The sequence below is a fragment of the Camelus ferus genome, chromosome 18 (genome assembly GCF_009834535.1).
Source record: "Camelus ferus isolate YT-003-E chromosome 18, BCGSAC_Cfer_1.0, whole genome shotgun sequence".
NCBI classification, from domain to species: domain Eukaryota; kingdom Metazoa; phylum Chordata; class Mammalia; order Artiodactyla; family Camelidae; genus Camelus; species Camelus ferus.
The window spans coordinates 13,169,009-13,192,987 of record NC_045713.1 but is presented as its reverse complement, the minus strand read 5'-3'; the positions used below and the strand labels follow the sequence as shown (position 1 = coordinate 13,192,987).

Genomic DNA, 23,979 nt, shown 5'->3' with positions numbered 1-23,979 from the left:
GGAAATGCCTGTCTGGGAGGACGGTTTGTGTAGACGCTGCTGTTCTGGCGCAGCACAGAGCAATGGAAAGCTCCAGTGTTGCCGAAAGATCGGCCATGTCCCTGACGAGACGAATTGATGCTCAAAGACATGGTCTTAGAGTATAGAAGAAAAGAAATAGCTTTATTACTTTGCTGGGCAAAGGGGACTGAAAGCAGGCTACCGCCTTCAAAACTGTGAACCCATCTTGGGGATGGGGTAGGGTGATTATATAGCCATAGTTTAAACAATAAAGCATCAATAACAATCAACAGAATTATTTTTTTCTCATGACTCAGAGTGCTGTCATGGTGTCTACAGGTGACCAATTCTATAGAGGATAGTGATTGTCACTCTTTCGATCTCTACCTTGTAAGTGCCGTGGCATCCTTTTCTTGGTAATTCGGGCTATTTTGTAAGGTTACAGTCCCATAACCTTCTCCCTGGAGAACAACTCAGAAACCAAGTATGATTATTGCTTTCGATTACTGGAATAAAGCAGAGACAGTAAAATTAATAGCTTCATTTTAACAATGGACCTGGAGTTGAGAACAGAAACCAGTCAGGTTAGTTGGCCAGTTTAAGAGCAAGCATAACAATAAACAATCTGTTAGCCTAAGTGCCGCCATTTTATTAATTCTCCTTCATAAGGGCTGGGTGAGGGCCCGCCACTGTGCGGCAGGTAGCAAGATGTCCCTGTGGCTGAAAAGTCCAATGAAGAAAGCAAAACTTCGATGCATGGCGATGGGGAGGAGTTTTCCAGGGGCTGCGCCTGCACGGCAGGAGCAGTGCAAGGTGTGGGCCCCAGGCGCCGATCTCAGGCGTGCCTGGCCGATGGGGAGACCCACTCTAAAGCGAGCTCCTCGGATAGACTACGCCAATAGTTCCTCCATGCCCGCAGGCTTCAAGCCCAGACGGGTGGCGCAACTCGTTCCTCTTCCAGCTTGAAGTGAACTACATTTCCCGGCATGCCCACCCGGCCAGCCCGGGAGGAGGCGGGAGGGCCTGCGACGGAAGAGGCCCCCGGAGAATTGCGTCATTTCCGTTGCGCGAGTGGGCCCACGTTCTGTAGTCGTGAGCAGAGGCCCAGAACGGCGCCTGGCTTCCTGTTTCAAGCGACGGAAGTGACGCAAACTCTGTGCGCTGCGGCGCCGAGTGCGGAGCCGGGGTCGTGATGAACTGTGTCCTGTGTGTGCCCACGGCCCGGTGAGCTTAGCGCGGTCTCCGCGGGACTTAGGGCGGGAGCGACAGGCGGGCGCGCTCACTGCTGTCTCTCTTCCAGGGCGGTCTGGGCGCTGAGGCTTGTGAGTGGGGCTTCCCGAAGCCTGCATCCACCGCCCGGTGGCCGGGCTGGAGGCCAGCCCGCGGTTGAGGGCGAGGAAGAGGACGACTCTAACCGCCCCGTTCAATTTTCCTCCAGCAAAGCCAGCCCGTTCCGTTGGACGGTGGAGCACTCCCTGGGCAAGAAGCACCAGAGGCCCTGGTGGAAAGTGCTGCCCTTCGGCTTGTCTCTCATGGCTCTAGTCATCTGGTGCTTCCTTAGGCAGGAGACCAGCGCGGACGGGTGGTTAAGACAGATATTGTTAGAAGAGGTGCCAGAGTCCAGCGATGGTTCTGAGGAGTCTGGAACTCCGGTGGCCCACGGGGCGAGAACTTAATGGGGCGCCAGCAGCGAGGGAACAGGCATCTGCCCTTAGGCTTTGACGTCGCGTTTGAGCGTTTCTGACCTGGTTATACGCATCCCTAGACTGAAGGACTCGAATGGTGCGCCTGGCTACGCAGTCCTGTTGTAGGCAGAGCAGAATGTCAGCAGATCGGAACAGCTCCTTACCTGATTCTTGATGGCCGTCAAGTACCTCCAAAAGACTTCCGGTCCATAGAAAAGGTTTTGTTTGCAGCGTGTACTGTTGGATTTGTGGTGTCTTTGTATAACATTATCATGTTTCCAAAGCAATTTTGGTGACACTTGTAATTCAGTGTAATCCACTTTGCAGGTCGATGGCTTTCTGAGGCAGAATAACTAAGAAGAGTCAAACTTTGCATTTTATAGTGTACCGTGATGTCTATAAATTGATGTGACTCTTACAAACTAACAGATTGACAATAAATTTTCATTTGGTAATGTGGAATTAAGTCAATTTTTTTTCTTTTCTTTTTTGGCATTTCATTGAAAAAGGGGAGCCTTGTAGTCTTTTCATTTTATTTTTCTTTTATTTTTCCAAAATAGGAACTGAGGAAAGAAACCTAAATGTAAATTGTCATTATCAAACAATACTAGAAATAATGAACTTTCTCAGCTCTCTATAAATTTTTATTTTTTAACAAGGCAACAACTTTCTGAGTAGAATAAAATAGATAAGTATTTCTACTGACAAATTACAGGCAATATTTTGGGTATCTAAATGATATTTTTTCAGGTACTACTCAGTAGGAAACCTTAATCCTGAATTAAATGCAAAATGCATAAAGGGGAGATTTTATTCACTAAAGCTTCTAGTGGGAGGTTTTTATCTTGTCTTGGCATGTCTTTGGTGCCAAAGGTCATTGAAAAATTTTCTTACTCAGATGTTTGAAGACCAGTGCCTACATGGCAGTGTACTGGCTTTGCACAAGGCCTCTTTGCTCTGTCTGTCCTGCCTTGATAAATTGTGCTTGTCAAGGAGGTGGGGGCTGAGACAAGTATATTCAGTTTTTAAAGATGTAGAGACCAAGATTTGGAAAGATTGATCTAATCATGGCTCAGCTACATCTTTGCTCACTGAGCAAAGGACTAAGACATCCTTTCTCTGGCCTGGCATGGTTGTGACCTGTTTGGTCATGAACCATTTGTATGAGCAACAGTCATTCAAATCGGAACCCTTAGTTACTCTCACTAGCTCTTGCAAGAATAAAAAGTCAGAACTAGTGAGAAGAACTTTCATTTTAATTAAAATGAAATTTAATTAATTAAAATTTAATTAATTCTCATATGACAAAAGCAATATGATTTACCGGGAAAAGTTAGACACTGTCATAAATCAAAGGAAGAGAATCAGAAACACTAATAATCCCAGCACCTAGAGGTAACCACTGTGAACTCTTTGCTGGGAAAGAGGAAAAAATTGTTTAAAAAAAACCCAAGGAAGTAGTTACCTAGATAGATTGTCTCACATCTTTTAAGCTGCTGAGCTGGAAGGTTCTGGCAGTGCCATGTGTTCCTCCCACTTACCCCAAAATAAAACACATAAAATGAGAACCCTAGTGTTATTTTAAATGTTTGGGTATTACCCTAGCCTTTTAAGAACATTCTTAAAAAACACGAAAAAAATCACACTAAACCTTTACAGCCTATCACACTTCTCTTTGATCTCTTCAAGGAAGATGCCTTTTGGGTGAGGAGGATCAGTGGGTATCTTGACTCCCACCTCTACAGCAAATATCCCTACATTTCTTTATCTTGAGCCCCCAACTTCCTTTTTTGAGCTTAAGGTGGCTCTCAGTACATCTTTCTAGATTTTACAAGTTCCTCAAACTCCTTAGGTCCAAAACAGAATTAATCTCTCCCTAAACCTGTTTCTTTGTTCTGTATCCCTCCCAACTGGGACCTTGAAATTATCCTAGACTTCCTTCTCATTCCTTGCATCCTGGCAGTCTAAAAGATCTGTTTATTCCTCCTCCAAATAATTCCTGGGTCCTGCCTCATTCTCCTGCTTGATTTTCTTTAAAAAATGCTATGTTGTTGATTTCTTGCCATTTTAATTTCCAGGTTTAAATGTACTGTTTTTAGAGGTAGTAACTCATTTAGAATATGTGAACATGAGAAGAAGGTCATTCATCCCACCAGCAAGTGATAGTTTTTGTTATTTTACTGTGTTACTTTATTTAAAAAAAAATAAGATACATACTTTGGAACGAATGTATGGAGCTGTTACATCTTGCTATGTTTTCTCACTTAAGTAGCATTTTTCATGTCACAATTCTCAGGAAACATTGTTATTCTCTATTAGGTGCTCTTTTAAGTTTTTGCTGAATAACTGATAATTATCTTTGTACATAAATTTTGGTCTGAATCTGATTTTTATTTTAGGTCAGTTTCTAGAAATGGAACAAATTATTTTCCATAAAATTTTCCTGTTCACCCTCCCAGCCACACTTGCCTTCAAGGGCTTGTCTTGCTGCAGGTCACCTGCACTTGCTGCAGGTTGCAGTTCAGAACAAGTCTGCCTGCTTTATAGGCTCTTCCTTGTTTCAATTTGCATAAAAAATTACTAACATTTAACATTTAAAAGAATGTCTCTTATGATACATGTTTACAAAATAATGTACTCCTGGCCTTGATGGAAGTGAGGGTGGTGCGTGGCAGCTGCTGCCTGCCTCCCTGAGTTCCCACACTCTGTTAACTCTGTTGGTAACTGGTGGTGGGGTGCGTAATAAGGGTGTGTATGTGCCCCTTGACTGCGAGCCTCTTGGATTTTTAGAAATCAGCTTTATTGATATGCAGTTCACGTATTATTCAGTTCACCCACTTAAAGTATACAATTGAAAATATTTGGTATACTCACAGGGGGTAACCATTACTACAGTCTAATTTTTAGTCTTGAAAGAAACCCCGTACCCATAAGCAGTCAGGCCCCCTTTCCTCTCAACTCTCCCACACCCAGCCCTAAGCAACTGGAGCCATTCTTTGCGGTCTCAGCACCCAGCCCAGGGGTCAGAGTCGATGAACGAGAAAAGGCGAGGGTGAGTAGCCTGGGCGCAGTCTCTCCACGGGACCTGTGGGCTCCATTGCTAACTCCACTTAGGAGTCGCGCAGCGCGCTGTCAGGGCGTGCAGAGCGCGAGGGGCAGCAGTGGTGGGGTGAAGGTGGCAGCCGGGCTGGGGGCCGACCAAGTGCACGATGGGCTGTGAACTTGGGAGGCGGGGGAGGCCCGCATGGATAGGGCTACCCGCTCCAAGGCGGCGGGCTCGGAGTTTGGCGGGGTCTGGGGTTCTCGTGGGTCTCCGCTAGACGCGGGGTACCGGGAGGCTCCCGGGGCCGCCCACTGCGCCTGGTGTCGGATGGGGGCGTGGTCGGAGGGCGTGGCGTGGACGGAGGGCGTGGTCGTCCGGGCGGGGGGCGCGGGTGGGCTCCGTGCGGGGGGAGATCCGGAGGGGCGGGGGCGGGCCCGCGCGGCGCATGCGCGCTGCATTGTTTTGACTGAAAATGCCGTCGGTTTCGAAAGCGGCGGCGGCGGCGCTGAGCGGGTCCCCCCCGCAGACCGAGAAGCCGACCCACTACAGGTCAGTGCCCTGGTCGGCCGCGGTTGGGGCGGGGGCGTGGCGGAGGGCGGCCCAGCGCGCCCCCGGCCCGCGCGCCCGCGTCCCCCCGCCCCTGGGCCTGGGAGCCGCCGCCGGGTGCGGCCTGGGGCTCCGCACCGCCCCCCGCCCGTTCCCCCACCCCTCCTCTCACCTGCAGTCCCCCTGGCCTGTCCGCACCCCAACCTCCACGCCGCGCCTAGGGTCTGGGCGGGGGGCCACTATCCTACTGGGCTTCCTCCTCCTGAAGTCAGGAGGCGGCGCCCAGGGTCTGGGGTGGCACCTGGGCTTGGGGGCTGGGGAACGCGCCAGGGGTGGGGGGGGATCCACGCGCCTGGATGGGGATCGGGGAACAGCGCCTGGAGTCGTGGGTCGGGGGCGGCCGAGAATGCGCCTGTGGTCAGCGATGGGTGACAGCACCTGGACTCGGGGGGAGGGCGGCCATCTGGACTCGGGCTGCCTCAGCCTGGGGTCGGAGATGGTACCGGGGTTTGTGGGCTGGGGCACACCTGGAGTCGCAGTATCGCAACTGAAGTTGGGGGATCGCGTCTGTGGTCTAGATGGGGGTACTGCGCGTGGGGTCAGGGGGATCGCGCCTGAGGTCCAGAAACTCGTCTGGGCTCTGGAGGGGCGGCTGCCTGGGATCGTCCGGAGTCGGAGTGGGTGTCACGCCTGAGCTTGGAGATACAGGGTCTGAGCCTGGGGTCAGGAGTACGCACCTGGGTTTTGCGGGGTCACTTCTGGGGCTGGGGACCGCGCCGGGGATTGGCAAACCATGCCTAGGATCCGAGGAACGCGTCTGGGCTTGGCGGGGTGGAAGGTGTCTGAACTCAGAAAGAGGGGTCGTACCTGAGGTCGGGGACTATGCCTGAGATCGGGATGGGGGTCTGCGCCTGGGGTCGGGGTCATACCTGGGGTCAGGTATTGGCTGCGCCTGGGGTGGGGGACATTGACTGGGATCAGGGACGGGGGCTGCGCCTGGGGTGGGAGATTATGTCTGGGATTGGAGATGGGGGGCTGCGCCTGGGGTCCGAGGTCGCTCCTGGGATCGGGGATAGAGGGGTTGCATCTGGGGTTGGGGACCATGCTTGTAATAGAAGATGGGGCCAACCTGGGGTCGAACGGCTCTCCTGGGATTGGGGATGGGGAATCGTGCCTGAGATCCGAGGAATGCGCCTGGGCAAATGGGCGGAGGGGGAGGCAGAGTTGGGGATCACGCCTGGGGTCAGGGCCCTCGGGCGCTCAGGGTCCGACCCCTGCTCACGAGTCCCCAGGCCGCCCGCCGGCGGCGGTGGCAGCAGAAGCGACCCCAACGCTGTTTGTCTTTTTAGGTATCTAAAGGAGTTTAGGACAGAGCAGTGCTCCCTGTTTGTGCAGCACAAGTGCACCCAGCACAGGCCATTTACCTGTTTCCATTGGCATTTCCTAAATCAGCGTCGGCGTAGACCGCTTCGCAGGCGCGACGGCACATTTAACTACAGCCCGGACGTGTACTGCTCCAAGTACGACGAGGCCAGCGGCGTGTGCCCTGACGGCGACGAGTGAGTGTGCGCGCGTGTGCGCGTGGGGCGCAGCGCCGGCCCCCATACCTGGGTGGGCGGCGGACTTGGGCTTTTCAGCATCGGGCACCTGCAGGGTCCTCTCTGCACTCTGAAGTTTTTCCAAGACCACTGGTTTTGGTAGGGACATTTCCCTAGTTTTTGACCAGTGCGGGAAGAACTATGTGCAGGAGATGGATAACCCTGGCATGGTGCAAACTGATTTTGCTTCACTTCCCACTTTTGATTGCCACATAGTTCTCTAAATTTCCTGCCTTAGAACCAGCCCTTATGAGGTACACTTTTTGAGTTTAGAACCATTTTGTAGCTGTCGGTTGTTTTTTGGTCAGAGAGCTTGTTAGGATGTTTGCTAACATTGTGCAAATATATCTGGAATGTTTCCTTTCTTGCTGTTTATGTGTTTAATTTTTAAAAAATTGATAGGAAAGTTATTTGCAGACTGTCACTTGTGTAGCACTTTTAAAGTTTAAGAAATCAAGGTTTTTTTTTTTTTTTAAACAAATTTCCTGATGGTGTTATGAACAGATGTCTTTATTTTGAAATACATCAAATGGGAAAACAGGGAAAGTACAAGCCCAATTGTATACTCATGTAACCAGCAGACATTGGTAGTGAGAGGTTTTGCTTTTTGCTGTGGGACGTTTTGGGGGTGGGGTGTCCATTCCCACCTGGAGGTGAGGTGGCATGGCTGTGCCCTAGGACCGTCTGGAAAGAGCAGCTCGTTCTTCTGTCCTGATTGGGGCCTGTCTTGGGGGAGTTCTTGTAGCCTCTATCCCCTGACCTTCTGAAGGGAGGCAGTCCTCCAGGTATGGTCCCTTTTTACTTTTTGTTGTTGTTGAAGGTCCTGGGGATTGAACTCAGGACTTCATGCATACTAAGCACACACTCTACCACTGAGCTGTACCCCACACCCCCTGGTCCCTTCTGAAGACAGCTTTCACCCTGCTACACGGGGAGACATGTCAGTTTGTTCATCAGTTTTCAAAAATGCTTAGGCCTGGGAGTAAACCTTGGATGTATGGTGATCATCTTATAAGCTTTATGCACTTCCTGAAAGGTGTTTAGTTGAACACCAGATAGTTAAATAGGATTGTTGTTAAGGCAGCCTGAAGCCTGGGGAAATAACATAGCCAGCTCCACTTGGGTTAAGATGGTGTTAGACTTCTGTGAAATTTTAAAAATGCATTATTTAACTGCTTCTTGAGCTGCTGTTCCCTGCAAGCGAGTCTTTAGAAGAGAGCTGTTTTTGTCTAGTGGAGACATGGCCTCTGGTCCCTCATTTCCCTTGGCCATGTCAGTCACTTCTCTGGACCCTAAGTCCTTAGTTGCCCCCAGGAGGCCACTGCTGAGACCCTGGTGCAGGGATCCAGTCACCCAGCATGTCTGACCCCATTCCAGAGTCCAGGATAGGGGGCTAACTGGTGATGCTTTTAATACATGAAAAGAAAGCATGTTTTACTCTTTTTTTTCTTTCTTCTTCTTCTTCTTCTTCTTCTCCTCCTCCTCCTCCCCCTCCTCTCCCTCCTCTGCCTTCTTCTTCTTCGTCTTGTTTTTTTTAATGAAGGTGCTGGGGGTTGAACCCAGGATGTCATGCATGCTAAGCAGGCACTCTACCACTAAGCTTATTCCCCTACCCCCAAGAAAGCATGTTTTAAAAGCTATTTTGGGTTCTGGAGTCTGGATGTCCTGGTATTGATTCAGTCCCATTGCTGGGCATAAGGGTGGGGTCCAGTTCCCATTGGATGAAAAGTGCTGCAATGAACACCTACCTGTGGATGGTCATTTTAAGCTGGGCTCAAATATTGATTCAGTAATATTGCAGTTACTTACTATGAAAATATTAACATGTAACCTACATAGCATGTAGGTTGTCATTTAGAAGAAGAGTGGGACTACAATGGTTGATACTATTTTGGATGCATCCTGTGTACATGTACACATAGTATGGAAATACACATGTTTTTCTAAAGATTTTGTTTGTGACTTTTATTGAGCCCATGAGGTGAATTGCTTCAGCCCCATAGAAAGTGTTTGACAGGCCACATGTCTCCCCTGGGAATCTTTCCTTAATAATTACCCCTCGTTCCACCAGAATGGACTTTCCCAGAGTTCATTCTGTTGAATTACATATTCTGGCCCAGGCAGGGTTGCCATGGAATCTGTAAATAGATACTACCTTTCAGAGCAAGGAAAAGGCCTTCCTTTTATTTCAGTTCATTGGTTCTTGAAATGTCTATTTGAGGCATATTTACTACCAACCTTTTGTTTTAAATCATGAATATATGTCAAAGAGCAAAGACCCTTCAGGTAGTGTCAGGTGATATAAGCATCCAAGGTTGTTCTCAGAGCTTGATGGGGGCACTGTGGGGCTGAGTGGTAGGCAGGAGAGGATGGGACCCCCAAGAGGGTTGGCACACCTGATGTCAACTCCTTTTCTAGGCATGCAGTCATTTCCCCCCTCCTTGCTGTCACCCCTCCTCCTGTGGCCCCCTCCCCTGCTGTCACCCTCTTTCATTGGTGAGCAGTCACTCTCCTCCCCTTCTCACACCCCCGTTGTCACCCCTTTTCATTGGCGAGTGGTCAGTCATCCTTCCCTTCTCACTGTCATTCTCCTCCCAGTGACCGCCTCCCCCACAGTCACCGCCACCTACTCCAGCTATCACCTATGGGTAGTCCCCCGCTGTCATCCCCTTTCTCCTCGGGCAGTCACCCCCCCTCCTCTCTGTCACCCCGCCTTCCTTGGCCCCTCCCCTGCCGTCACCCCCCACTGTCACCCCCGCAGGGCGGGCACCCTGTGGCCGGGAGGGCCCCTCTACGCTCGAGCCCCGAGGTTCTCCCTCTCGCTTCGCCCTTTGTTCTGGCTGACACGCCCCCTCCCCTGCGCGTGCTGCGATTGGCCTTCCGGGTCACGTGCTCGCCGCCCCGCCCCCGTGGGAACTGGTCTCCCCACTGCTTGGCGGGATCGTCTGGGTCCGCTGCTCGCAGCGCGCAGTCTGTAGTCCACCCAGAGCGAGTCGGCCCAGAACGAGCTGGCAGAGCAGGCGCCGCCTCCGAACTTGGGGTCAGGCCCAGCCCCACTGGGTCGGTGTTCCCACCCACGTAGATCGGTCTCAGGTATTTCTTAGGCTGGGGCTTGGAGGAAAGCGCCAATTGGTCGGAGGTTTCTTGGGGTCCAGTCACATCCTGAAAGCCTCTCTGAGCTGGGCACAGGGTGTGGACCGCCCCGGGCTCCCGTCTGGTCCTGCTTGCCTACGGCCGCAGATCATCAGGGCTGGTTTTCACACAGAGAACCTAGGTGTGGTTGGTACCTCCCTCCTCCAGGAGACCCCTGTGCGTGAAGGTCAGACGCATAAAAAGAAAAGGCTCCCGCAGGAGTCTGAGGGGCCTCTCCCTGGGAATGTTTCCATTGGAAGACAGTTCAAGCAGTCCTTAACTGTATCTTGTAGAAAGTAACCTTCCTCTTTTCTGATAACCTTCCTTCTGCCCTAGGCAGGCAGTCCCTGGGGGTGGTCCTCCAGATCACATTTTATAGATTTTCTTGGTTTTAGTAAGAAACCGTCCTGCTGCATTAGTGTGCTGTAGCTTCCCAGGTTGGCTCTAGAGTTCTGCCTTACTGTTTGTAGGGCTCCCTACCATGGTTTCACCTGGCAGCCTGGTGCTTCTCCCTACAGGCCCCTCCCTCCTCACTGCATATGGGGCACCTGGGGGCACGGGCCCCTTGTCGCCTGGGTGGACGATGTGTGAGTTGAGGGGCCTTCCAGCCACGAATCTGGGCACTGTGGGAGCTTGCTGACTTACAGAAACTTTTCTACACCTACGAGGCTTGGTGTGCTGGCTGTGTCATACTCGTCCTTAGCCTGACTTGTCTGTTGAGAGAAGATCTTGCAATGTTTAATTTTAAAAAGCTGGGTGTCCTAGACCCTAAGACCTAGTTGAAAATGCATTCATTTCAGGAGGGTTATAAACTGTTGTTGTTTCAACTGATCTTATGCGTGAACTCTGCTTGGGCTTTTGGGGTAAGGAGAAAGCCAGGGCAGGTCTGGAACATCAGAGCATAATATTTAGAAGTCAAGGGGCTATTTACAGATTAGAAGACACACACTTTTTGGTTTACAAGTTGTCCTACTTAAGGAAATTACAATCAGGTGTCTATGTTGGAGCTGTAAGAGACTGACCAACGCTGACTGCAGCACTTCAGTCCCTCCTGCTTTCAGTGACACGGGCAGGGGACTGAGGAGGTGACCTGGAGGAAGCATCCAGCACAGGGAGCTCTGGTGCTCCTTGGAAGCCAGTGGGGAGACGGCCTCTGCAGAGAGACAGATTCCTTGGAGAGAGTGACAGCTTTGTGGGTGCAGAGGAGGGAGGTGTACTTGTTGCTGGGCTGATGGTCCATGTTAGGGACTAATGAGGGGTCACTGACCTGTCTCAGGAGCCCAGGGCAGCCCTTGGAAGCCAGAGGCTGAGGGGCACCAGCCTGAATGGGTGGGCGTGGTCAACACAGGGTGAGCTGATAGCCCCTGACCCTGAGTGTCCAAGAGAGGGGGACATTCAGACTTTTCCCCACTAGCCCCACCTTTTTGCCTTCCCCACTCCCGTGCCCCTGCTCCCCACAATTGTCTTTCCTTCTCCCGTCTTTCTGTTGCCACTCATTTTCTGAACTTGAGTGAGGCTGCTCGGTTCCAGTCAGTTTGCATCTCAGTTACTTGTGTGCTATATTCTGGTCCCCTCCTGTGCCTGAGCTCCTGGAGGACCAGGAGAGAGTCACGTACTTGAGGGTCTCTCCAAGCCCAGTGATTCTCCTGTTGCAGCCCCAGACCAGCAGCAACATCATCACCTGGGAACTTTGCCGCAGATAAGATCCAAGGTTCCTGCCGGGACGAGCGGGATCAGACAGCCTGGGGTTAGCAGAACTTCCAGGTGGTTCCATCCTGCTCTGGCCTGGCTTAACCAGTGTTGATGCATAGTGGGTCTGAGTTTGTGGGTCCACTTCTGTTTTGAGTGAATAGCGGGAGGGAGAGGGACAATTTCGGGTTCTCCTGGAGACAGGTGGCAGGCTTGAGCCCCCGGCAAGTTCCTCTCTGCGCCACCTCCTGGTTTCGTGGTTCCAGGCCTGTGTCTGGCATGTGCTCCTGGATCACATCATCCCATGGAGGCCTGTTTGAATTCTGCTCTTTGGGTCACCACTTGTGGTGGGTGGGTTTGGGAACCACAGGTGCCACCTTGAATTTGGCGAGCTGCAGAGCTGAGTCACACTTGGTCACATTACAGGTGCTGCAGGGCTGTCAGTGACTCCACCAGTCAGCTACACGGTGGCCCTGGGGATGGATGAGTGAACTCCTGGGGCAAGGAAGCATCTGCCCGCTCTGTTGGCTGACCCCTGGGGTTCCGCCAGCCTCTTCCCCACCCCGAGGAGGGTCCAGGCTCTGCCACTGTGTTCTGAGGTTTTCCCTTTTGTCTCTTAGACATTCTTAGGTGAAGTCATTTTCTTTTCATTAAATCTTCTCCAGTATTTTAAGCTCAGCTCATGCTCTTAAGTTGTGTAATAAGCGGGAGGTGACATGCCCTGAGTGAAATGTTAGTCCCCGTTCGGTGCTCGGTGCTGGGGAGAGGGGAGACCTTGGCCAGGCTCTGGTTGCCATGGTGATGGTACTGGCAAGGAAACAAAACGATGCTTAGAGCTGACCTGAGGGACCACTGGGGAACATTAGAAAACGAGAGAGCCGAGGCTTCCACTGCATCCACTCCCTGGAGCTGTGGGGGCGCAGCCTCTGCCACCCCTGCAGCTGGTGCGCCTGCGATGATTAGGGCCATGTGGTCCTGCCCTGGTGCAGCTCTGTGGGTGGGCTCCCCAGATAAACCTGCAGACCCTGCCTCAGCTTAGCTCTGCTGGTCCCTCTTTCCTCAGACCCTGAAATGTGTTTTGCTTACCTTACAGTAGATGCATGAGTATTTCTGAGGATTGAAACTATGTTTTTGTGAAATGGCCGCTTTCCTATTAGCTTACATCATTGTATTTTTTATTGTAGTGAAACATACATAACATTAAATCTCTTAGCCTGGCTTTTTTAAGTGTACAGTTTAGTGGCGTTGAGTCCATTCACATTGTTGTGCAGCCATCACCACCATCCACCTCCGGAACTTTTCCATCTTCAAACTGAAACTCTGTCCCTGTGAAACAATAACTCCTCCTTCTGTAATTTTTGATATAAGCAGATACATCTGTATTCTTACCTCTCATCGTACGATGTAAACTGTAGTGTGCTGCAGTCCCTTTTCTTAGTGCTTTCTCCCTCATGGTACTTCCTGGCGCCCCCGCCATAGCTGTCCTCAAGGACTACCCATTCCTCCAGGCTGCACTGAGCTCCCTTGATGTTCATATCACAACTCCGTTGTCTCCAGCCTTTGGTGATTACAAACAGTATGTTGTTTTATCTCTTTTTGCCAGTCTGTCTTTGGGGAATCCTGGGTCAGAGGGTGAGCGCATCTATCCTCTTGGTGACTGTCACTTGGCATTTCTGCCGGCAGCAGTGTCACTTTGCCTGAGTGCTGCACTTGGGGTTCAGCCCTGGTGGCCTCTTGGTGCATTTGTCTCATCAGAAGCAAGAGGAGTGCCTCTTAGTGGTCGAGACTGGTTGCATTTTCTCCTTTGTAAATGCCTTGTTTATTTCTCTAGCCCGTTGTCCTCTGAGTTCCTCATCTTTATTTCTACATGTTTTTATTTGTTAGTGATGTTAGTCTATATATTTATGTGAGAAGTTGGGGGGGGCTCCTTGTCCTAGAACAGGCTCCACAACAGCCTCACCTCTCTGGGCTCCCAGAGACCGAGCTATATCCCAGCACTGGTGTGAAGATGCATGGGAGAACTTGAAACGCTAAATGGAACTCTGTAGTAAGGAATTTTAAACAAGGATGCATCAGTACCTAATATAGTAAAAAATCCTAAGTAGGTATTTGACCATTTCTCTCTCACCTCCTGAAAATGTTTCTTGGAACTTCTTGTTGGGAACAGGAAGGAATCAGCTTGTCCTCAGCCACATAGAGCACTGTCTGCACATGTGGTGTTTCCTTCTTCATATTTACATATGATACAGTAATAATTCTTCTAAAGTTTCTGTCTTTTCTCTTTTTACAAAGTGGGAGCCAGGTTGTCTTGTGTCCTCCTTTCTCCATCTTCCGCTTTTCCTTATTCCCTCAGATCTCTGGTGATTGGTACCGACTTCTGGGATTACCCCAGAAGTATTTACACAGTTTATTAGAGGAATTCCCTCTGGGCGCAAGGAATTGCCTTATTTCTAGTTCCTGCCGCTCACAGGAGAGTGTGGTCATCTTCCCCCGTGTGTTCATTGAGGGGCACCCAGGGGGCTGGCCGTGTTCCATCCTCTTGGTCTGGGTGCCATCACTTAGGTGTTGGTTTGTGAAATGCCACAGGCTGTTCAGGTGTGACGTGTTCACACTCCTGTAGGTGTGATGTATCTCAGTTAAAAACAGAGACGATCTCTCTGTCTGTCTCTCTCCTCTGTCAGTCTCCAGTGGGCGTTGTTTAAAGTTGTGATAAAATACATATAACATAAAATTTGCCATTTCAACCATCTTGTAAGTGTGCAACTCAGTGGCATTAATTACATTTACACTGTTATGTAACCATGACCACTGTCTATTTCCAGATTCTTTTCATCCTCCCAAACAGAAACTCTGTCCTGGGGGGAGGTATTGCTCAGTGTAGAGCATGTGCTTAACACGCACAAGGTCCTGGGTTCAATCCCCAGTAGCTCCATTAAAAAATACATTAATAAGTAAGTCAATCAATAAATTAATCTAATTACCTCCTCCCGCCCGCCAAAAAAAAAAAAAAGAAAAACACACCAAACTTTGTCCCATTAAACACTCACTCCCCGCTGCAGCCCGGGTACCCCCCTTCTACTTTCCGTTACTATGAACTTGCCTGCTTTAGAGACCTCGTGTGAGTGGACCCACCCAGTGTATGTCCCTTTGTGTCTAGCTTCTTTCACTTAACATAATGTCTTGAGGCTCCTCCATGTTGTAGCCTGTGTTGGTGCCTCCTTCCTGTTTATACTGAGTCCTATTCCACTGGGTGGACCACGTTCTGCTCATCATTTATCAGTGAGTGGACACTTGGGTTGTTTCCAGCTTTGAGCTGTTGTGAATCGTGCTGCTCTGATAGTGAGGGCACACGTATCTCTTCGAGACACGGCTTCCAGCCGTTTTGTGTGCATCTGGAGATGGGACTGCTGGGCCCACGTGGTCTTAGCATTTGACTTTTGCTTGGTTGGCTCCAGGGGACCCAGGGACTTGGTAGGGCATGGCATCCTCTCTGTCTCCCCTTCACAGCCTGCACACCCCAGGGGCTCCATGAGGTCTGGGGTGAGATATCCCAACTCTAAGCCTCTATTTCTTCGTCTTATAATGTGGGGGTTTAGATTGGTTGGTCCCCAAGTCATTTTTTCTTTTACTTTCAGTCTTGTTCAGTGTCAGAGTACCACCATCTGTGCTCTGCATGGGGAGACCCCCCCCCAACAGGTGCTCCCAGTGCCTGGGTTCACAGTTCCACAGCCTGCCAGACAGTGAAGAGGGAGTGGGCCCTTCCAAGCCCCACATGGTGCTGCCCGGCCATTGCTGGGGATGCAGGCCTTGTCCTTAGATCTGGGGACTAGGACCCATGGCCCTGCGTCAGCCATAGGCCACTCTGGGGCTGCTCGGGGTCCTTTGTGTGTCCCCTCCCCTCTGTGTCTGTGGCTCTTGTCTGGAGGGCTCGACCTTGAGACCAGCTCAGTCCCCTGCCCTGCCTGTGCCAGGACCATTCATGCCACCTGTGCAGCCACCACCTCCCTGCAGCGCGAGTCTGTTGCTGCTCTGGGAGCCATGTGAGACTCCCTGGGAGTGCGTGACTCTGGGACTGCACGTGGCCCGTGTGACGCTGCCCCATCCATGCCTCCCCCATCTGCTTCTCCCCAGCTTGTGTCCCCACAGCATTCTCCTCCAGCCGTGTCCAGGCTCCTTCCCCCTCCCTTGACGACGGGGATGGGAGAAGCCACCAGTCCCTTATCTGATAATTCTCATCGGTAAAATGAATGACACTGCATCCAGGGAGGGCTTTGTTTTTCCACTTTATTCAAAAAATTGTGAAGGATGATTTTCAGGGAACTTGGGTGTCACGTTTTTCTACCACGTGTAATTGAGGGGTTTGTGGGGTTCTGAGTGCTGTAGGGGAGAGTCCAAGCAGGGACAGGTGATGTTCCTCCTTCCATGGGTGAAGGAGATGAGAACCAGCCAGCAGGGTGCAGGGTGACCCCACAGTGGCCCTATGGCCCAGACGACGTGTGTTGTCCTCTGCCCTCCAGGTGTCCATATCTGCACCGGACAACCGGGGACACAGAGCGCAAGTACCACCTGCGTTACTACAAGACGGGCACGTGCATCCACGAGACAGACGCCCGGGGCCACTGTGTAAAGAACGGGCTGCACTGTGCCTTCGCTCACGGCCCCCTGGACCTGCGGCCGCCGGTGTGTGACATCAGGTAAGTGGGCATCCTGCGCTGGGCACTGCCCTCCTCCCCATGTTACAGGTGTCACTTGCCTCAGGTCACTCTTCCTGGGCCTTGGTTTTATTTCTAAGGAAAAAGTGACCCATTTCCTTCCTGCTGACATGGGTGCAAGGGAGCTTGTGAACCACAAGTCCTCAACAAGCACTCTCGGCTGAGGCTGCTGCAATCTGGGCCAAGACCGTGGCCTCAGGATGGGGCGCTGAGGCCACAGGCCACACATTCTGAACTCTTAGGCAGCTGGCATCTCCAGTGACTCAGAGGTGGCTCTGTAAAGCTGCAGGGCCCAGCGGATCTCTTCCCCTCAGAGGCTTCAGACGGGCCATGGAGCTGTAACCGCGTATCATTTGGTTGCAGGGAGCTGCAGGCCCAGGAAGCCCTGCAGAATGGCCAGCTCGGTGGCGGGGATGGCGTCCCTGATCTGCAGCCCGGGGTCTTGGCCAGCCAGGCCATGATGGAGAAGATCCTGGGTGAGGACCCCCGGTGGCAAGGTAACCCTGCGGCTGCCCCGAGAGGGGGTTGGGGAGCTCAGCTCTGTCTGTAAAGTGCCCATACTGGGGACCTCATTGCCCTGTTGACAGGCTGGGTGGGGAAACAAGGCTTTGTTCGAGCATGTTACCCTCTGCCCCTCTACAGCATGTGACCAGGTGGGATCTGAGCCCAGGCGTCTGGTCCCCAGGCTGCTCTGGGGAGGGGGACTGCATGTCCAGTCCCGGAGCCGGGCTGGTGTTCTGCCTCATGCTTGCCCTGTGGGCTCCACGTGGCCTTCAGATCAGCTGCATCTGGGTCCCTGTGGTTTGTCTGAAACGTGAATTCCCGGCTGAGTCCATCGGGGCAGTGGGACTCATGTCCCCAGCAGCCTCCACAGATGATGGCTATGTGCAGTGAGATTTTTTTTTTTAATTGCAAAATACTCATAACATAAATTTGCCATTCTGACCATTTTAAAGTAGCAGGTCAGTAGTGTTTAGTACACCCACTGTGCTGTGCAGCTGTCACCTCCATCTGGTTCCAGAACATTCCTATTACCTTGGATGGAAACCCATCTCCGTTACTGGTCCCCCTCTTCCCGGCCCCTGACACCCACCAGCTTGGCTCTGTCTCTATGAAGCTGCCTGTTCCGACGTCTCCTGAGGACAGTGAGGGTTTCAGGGACCCTTGTGAGTGATGATGTGTGTCCTCAGACCACCTTCACTCTCAGGTGCATGAACACCTCAAAGCTGTGGTTACTTCAGCAGTGAATTCCCAAGTGTCTTTCCTCCACTTGTCAAATCCTGTGCCCACCCTGGGTTCAGGGTTGAATTAATAAAGGTAGCTGCCCAGGCCTCCCTCCCAGCCCCTCCGCCCTCTGTGGTGATATGCCTGGTGCGCCCAGGCTCAGGCCTGGCCCCAGCTGCAGAGCCTGTCCTCTGGTGGTCTCTAGGGGGTGGGGACCCACTGTGCCATTGTGCTTGTCCCTGTGTTGCAGTGTCGCTGTGGGGGAACAGGCTCCCCACAGAGGAAGGTCTGTGCCTGCAGCTCCCTGCTCGCCGGCACCTGCGGGTTCTTGTCCTTCTGGAACTTCCTTTCTTGTGTTCCAGCCCGCTGGCCTCCCTGGTCTGGTACTGAGCACCTGTGGGCTCCGGTCAGGGCACAGGTAGGGGTGTGGGTCCCCTCATCACCGACAGGTGGACTGAGCTTGAGAAAGGAAAGCAGGGAAGAGACGCCTGGACAGGGTCAGGCTAGGGAACCTTCAGTGCCTGCGCCCAAGATTTGTGTCCTGAACATTAGGTGCCCTGGCTCCCGCTCTCCCAGTGTTCAGATTAAACCAGTGGCACTGACACCCCCTCCTCCCTCAGAAGAGCTGCTCCAGCCTGTTGCTTCCACATTTTCGTTTTCCACCCATGGGTGGTGGTCTGGATTTTTAATTAGTAGACCTTTTTTTTATGGAAGCTTTCGGTTTATAGAGGAATTGCACAGTCAGGGCAGAGTTCCCAGTTGCCCTGGCAGGAACCTCTTCCTTTGACATGGTGACATTTGTTATAGTTGAGAAACCAGTCTTGATACATGGTGGTTAACTGACTGTACATTTCACACCAGGGTTCAGGCCTGGCCCACGTGCTGCATTCTCTGGGTGTGGGCACAAATGTGATGACAAAGATCCTTCCTTAGGGTGTCACACGGGATAGTGTCACTGCCCTCAGACCCTCTATACTCTGCGGCTCGTCCCTCCCCACCCCGGCGACTTCCAATCTTTCACCCCATTGTTCTGCCACATTGTTGGGGTCACACAGTGTGTTGCTTTTACACTTAGTGCTGTGCATTCAGGGTTCCCCAGGTCTCTTTGGCATGTGGTGGCATGTTTCTTCCTATTGCTAAGTAATACCCCACATCTGGCTGGACCTGTTCATCCATCACCCACACCTGGGCGTCCCAGGGCCCCTGTGACTCATGGGCATTACCACACCACTCCCTTTTTTGTGGTTTGTGTCACTCTGTGCAGGACCTTGTGTCTTTTCAAGGCCCTTGATCAATACTTGTGAAGAAATGTTCTACATTTTTTCTTGAATCTTTTTTTTTTAATGGAGGCACTGGGGATTGAACCCTGGACCTCGTGCACGCTAAGCATGTGCTCTGTCACTGAGCTCTACCCACCCCTCTGTTCTACAACTTTTATTTTCTTAAAATTGTCCCTTCTGTTCAAACTGCCCCTGTTCTCTCCATGTCTTGCCGTGTGGCTAACGTTCCCTGTCATTTAATCAGTTATTTGGAACTGAGTTTGACATGGAGGGACGTGTGGTGCTGCCAGCTCCCTGGTCAGTGGGGTGTGATGCACAGCTCCCCGCACCCACCATCTTTCCTTCAACTCCTTGACTGGGCCCAGCTGCGCAAGCGTAATTAAAAACAACGGCCCTTGTTAAAAACAACAAAACCAGGAGGTCAGTTATTAACCAGCCCAAGAATGGGTATGGTTTTCAAGAATCTTCTCTCATCAGTTACTGCTTTTCAATGACCCCTCGTGGTCTTCTGTTTATTTTTGCCCTGAGATAATATTCAGGTATCATGAAATGAGCCGTTTAAAAAATAAACTTTGTCTTTTAGAGAAGTTGAGTGTCCACATTGTGGAAAGTCCAGGGAGTTCTCACGTACCGGCTGCCTCCACCCACGCGGCACCCCCACCTCGGCAGGGACATTTGTCACAGCCGAGGAGCCTGTGTTGATGTAGCAGCATCACCCAAAGCCGGTGGTTTACCTTGGGGTTAAATACACCACTTTAAAGTGTCCATTTCCAGGGGTTTTGCTGTGTTGTGTATGCATCACTTCCATCTAGTTCTAAAACTATCTAGTCTCCCCAAAGAGCCCCCTCCCCACCGTCAGTCACTCCCCACCCGCCCCTGGCCCCCGACACCCTCTGATCTACTATCTGTGGATTTGCTTATTCTGGACGTTTCCTGTAAGTAGAGTCATACAGTATGTGCCTGTGTGTCTGCTTCTTTCTCTGAGCATCACACGTTCAAGGCTCAGCCACGCTGTAGCGTGTGTTAGTGCTTCACTCCTCCTCTTGGCCAAGTAACACTCTGCTTTGTGTCTGGGCTACGTGGTGTTTATCCATCACCCGTTGACGGGCACCTCTTGGCTTCATGGCTGCCATGTGAGCACGTGTGTGCACGTTTTTGGGGGACCCCTGTTTTTCAGACACCAACTTCGTGCTAGGCAGCTACAAGACTGAGCAGTGCCCCAAGCCCCCACGCCTCTGCCGCCAGGGCTACGCGTGCCCGCACTTCCACAACAGCCGGGACCGACGGCGGAATCCCCGGAGGTTCCAGTACAGGTGAGCCCTGGACTGTTTCTCAGGTGTGGACCTGGGTCGGTGGTCCCCTCTGCACACATGCGCTCCCCACCCGGCACATGACTCTCTTTAAGGCAGCGGCCTCTCTGCTGTCTTCACCCTCCCTGAAGGCCCTGGCGTCCAGCCAGTTGGGCAAGTATCCCTCCTGGTGGCAGGTGCTGTGAGGGTGTGGCTCCCCCGTCTCCCTCCTGGCCTCCCATCTGTGACCTGTGCACTCCTGCTGGCTGGGGACCGACCCGCAACCCAACTTCACCCTCTCCAGGGGCCTGGTAACCTCTGGGTGGTGGGTTTGTTTTGTGCACCTGGCCGTCCTGCTCTCGTCCACTGCCATCTCCTCCTCACTCCAGCTGCCTTCACCGTGGTGCCTTACTCCCCCTTGGGTTTACCAAGTTGGCAGATGGTGGGGCTGGGGACATAGGACCCCAGGGGTGCCTGGGCACCTGGACCCTCACCTTGGTCCTCCTTTGAGTCTTAAGCTCTGTCCAGCTTGTTCTCTGAGCAAAGAGCTGCTCTCTGATCACTTGAGGCCGTCTCGCAGGCCCAGAGAGCCCTGACCTTCAGGCAGGAAGCGTCTTATGAGTCACTGCTCCTCTGAGTAGTTTGAGTTGAGGGACAGGGACCCCCTCAGTCTTAGTCACCAGATGTCATCTCGAGAAGACAAAGTGAATTTACAGTGTATCGAAGGGACAGAAAACTGTAAAAAGAACAAAAGTCCTATTTCCCACAGATGGTAATTTTTAAAATAAATCCAGTTCAATCAAGCTGCCAGGAAGTCCCTGAAGGGTAGAGAGTATTGGTTAGGATTTTCATATCGTGAGACCAGAAGTCTCATTCAATTTTGAAACAGTCTCAGAAGAAGTTGGGGAGCATGCTCCCCTTGCTGGCGGGCGATTGGCCAGGCCTGGCCTCCCCACCTGCTGCAGGAGGCCTGGCTGCATTTCCAAGATGCTGCTCATGTCGGTGTGGATGGCTCTGACTCAGATTCATTTTACACTTTATGGAAAATGAAAATGGGCTCCCGAGTACATCCTGGGTCCCACTGGGCACCCACCCTGCTTTTCCTCTGTCTGTCCTCCTAAGGAAGGGGCCAGGGCTTCTGGGAGCCCCTTGCCTGGGCCCCTCGTGGTGCAGGTGTGCCCAGCCATAGGTGGAAGGCCCGACTCCCCAGGGCACTCGGGGAGGACGTCCATCCTGCACTGATTCCTGGTTGTCCCTGCAGGTCCACCCCCTGCCCCAGCGTGAAGCACGGCGACGAGTGGGGCGAGCCCTCCAGGTGCGAGAGCGGGGACAGCTGTCAGTACTGCCACTCGCGCACAGAACAGCAGTTCCACCCTGAGGTATGACAACGCCCGCGGCCCCGATTGGCAGGGCGGGTGACGCCCTGAGGCCAGCCCCAGGTCCAGGGCTGCCTCTGAGGCCTCATATAACTCAGCAGTGAGGTTCATCACACTGAAAGGATGCAGATTCAAATCAGCAAAGGAACAAGGCCCAGGGGTGGGTCCAAGTCCTCAGCTTCCAGCTGTCCCCACCCAGGGAGTCGTGTGGACAACGCTTCTTTCTCCCGGCCACCGCGTATGACAGTGTTGGTGGCAATACTCATGGTGTCAGTGTTAGGAGGTCACCCAAGCCTTGGCGTCTAGGGTTTCCCTGGGGGTCGGTTGGCAGACAGGGCCAAGCTCAGACTCCAGTCCCTGCAGAGGCCCAGCTGGTGCCTCGTGGCCCAGGCCCCACCGTAAGTCCTGTTGTAGATCCGCGGTGTGGCCTGTGGCCTCGGGTAAATAAACTGAGATAGACTGGGCAGGACATTCCAGGGGCTCAGAGGTCGCCTCCCTGGAGCCAGTCAAAGCCAGTCCTTCCTTTGGGGTGTGTGGGTATAGATGGGGGAGCCGTGGAATTAACCCTTTGCCACACAGATGGATTTGTGTTAAAAAACGAACAAGCACACCAGCCCCCTTCAGAGCCCTGAGCCAGTGGAGAGCATCAGAGCACCAAAACCAGGAGCAGGAGGGGGCGGGCAGGTGTGCGCACGAGGGGCAGTGGGGGGAGCTGTGCTGATCCCTTTGTGCTAAGGGGCCACTCTTGCTGAATGGGAGGGGCCTCAAGGCAACAGCAGGGAGAGAATGGGGTGTGGAATGGTCAGTGCCTGGCAGGGACCAGGCAGAGACCAGGCAGAGAGGCACCCTCTGGTGAGGAAGAGAGTTGGCCGGGCCCATGGAAGGGAGGCGCTGAGCACAGACAGGCCTCGGGGTGTGTCTCCCTCACCTCCTGGCTTCTCCCTTAAGGCCAGTCTTGTTTTTCAGGTCCTACAGCCACAGCCTCCAGTTGGTTTTTCCCCTCTTCTGGTTTTGTTTACTCATTCGTTCATTCATTCAGTTTTTGTAACTCAGGAAATTCTTTATGTTTGTTGATACCGGAAATGTTTAAATAAAGAGTTAGCACCTCTCCTCCCAGCTCTGCGCCCGAGGTTTGGACTCCCTGCCCACTTTTCTCTGTGGCTCTACTGCTGTTTCCCAGACAGGGGATCTTCTTTCTTTGTGGATCGTGTAGGTGCAGAGTTGGGACTTAAAACCCATGGCTACTAGTGAATTTCAACTCTAGCCAAGTTTGTTTTTAATGTTGTGTATTTCAGCCGTGACTTACTAGAGAAGGAAAAAGTGACTCGGTAGTACTCCTGGCTGTGGGCCTGGTCTTAGGTCAGGCCTGCAGTGCTGTTCACAGCGACATGGCTGCGTGGATGTCCCATCTCACATGTCACCTTACCTCTGGGATGTTTGCCGTCTGTTATGCACACGCACGCACACACACACACACTGTGCCCACATGCGTTGGTTCAGGCTCCAGCAAGACAGGCTGCAGAAGAGTTAGGAGCTGTGCGTGAAAGCAGACCCTGGAGTAAAAGCACACCTGGCTGTGCCAAATGGGGCACCTGGGCTCTGGGGCGGGGAGGGGCACAGCACCTTGTCCTCAAGGCTGTGGTATTTTGTTTCTTGAAAATGTGTTCTGTTCAGAGAGTCTGTGCTTTATCAGCACCATGCTCTAACCAGCTGAGCTAACTGGCCCCTAGCTTGGAGAGTCTGTGCTTTAAAACACATATGAAACTCAGCTTTCTTTAAAGAAAATTTTTTGGCGGGGAGGTAATTAGGTTTATTTATTATTATTATTTTTAATGGAGACACTAGGGATGAGCCCAGGAACTTGTGCCTGTTAAGCACATGTTCTACCGCTGAGCTATACCCTCCCCCCTAAAATGCACATGAGACAGCACTTAGCCCCCTGATACCTTTGGTTCTGAATTGGACACCCTTTGAAAATGCTTTTGTTTTTTACCCTTAAGATTTCGGTGCAGGTGTTCAAGGGACAGTTGAAGAGCCACAAGGAATGACTGGCATTTCTGGCAGGGAAGCGGGAGGGTGGCAGGGTTGACTTTGGATCTGGGCGAAGCCTGCGAGGGCGGCTGGGACGTGGAGACCATTGTCCCTCCTGGGTCAGCTGTGCTGGGGGACCAGACCCCAGTGAGGTGGCCTGGGGTCTGGTTGTGGAGCCAATGCACGTGGTCACTTAAAAGGCATTTCCTGAGCTCCTGTTGTATCCAGGCACTGAATCAGGTGCCTCTTCCAAGAAATGCCAAGTGGACAAGCTGACTTGGTGTGTGTTTTCAAGGGCAGGTGCTGCAGGAGTGGCCTCGGGCCCTCACTGTCCCTCAGGCAGACAGCACCTTGCCAACCAGGGAATCCCAGGG

The 23,979-nt window shown here is 52.3% G+C and overlaps 2 protein-coding genes across 6 annotated transcripts in view; both read left to right on the top strand.

The window, feature by feature from the left end:
- The first annotated feature begins 1,078 nt into the window (after positions 1–1,078).
- Positions 1,079–2,147, top strand: C18H16orf91 (chromosome 18 C16orf91 homolog). Its single transcript, XM_014562781.2, has 2 exons — positions 1,079–1,224; positions 1,301–2,147. Exons 1-2 carry the CDS (start codon positions 1,193–1,195, stop codon positions 1,674–1,676), a joined length of 408 nt encoding a protein of 135 aa, XP_014418267.1. The 5' UTR covers positions 1,079–1,192; the 3' UTR covers positions 1,677–2,147.
- Positions 2,148–5,129: 2,982 nt separating this feature from the next.
- UNKL (unk like zinc finger) overlaps positions 5,130–23,979 on the top strand; it is a 41,098-nt gene continuing 22,248 nt past the window's right edge. For 2 of the 5 annotated variants that reach the window (XM_032460079.1, XM_032460078.1), the window contains exons 1-6: positions 5,130–5,277; positions 6,624–6,833; positions 16,211–16,387; positions 16,769–16,902; positions 20,087–20,222; positions 21,460–21,577. In XM_032460079.1, the coding sequence (XP_032315970.1) occupies positions 5,201–5,277; positions 6,624–6,833; positions 16,211–16,387; positions 16,769–16,902; positions 20,087–20,222; positions 21,460–21,577 (852 nt within the window). In that variant the 5' untranslated portion in view covers positions 5,130–5,200. The remainder of the gene's footprint in view (positions 5,278–6,623; positions 6,834–16,210; positions 16,388–16,768; positions 16,903–20,086; positions 20,223–21,459; positions 21,578–23,979) is intronic. The other 3 variants (XM_032460076.1, XM_032460077.1, XM_032460080.1) reach the window with 3 other exon arrangements.

Excerpts from the sequence above, each read along its gene's own strand:
- C18H16orf91 (XM_014562781.2), top strand. The coding sequence starts at position 1,193 with ATGAACTGTGTCCTGTGTGTGCCCACGGCCCG. Across the intron at positions 1,225-1,300 it reads CTGTGTGTGCCCACGGCCCG|GGCGGTCTGGGCGCTGAGGC; the intron begins GTGAGCTTAGCG and ends TCTCTCTTCCAG.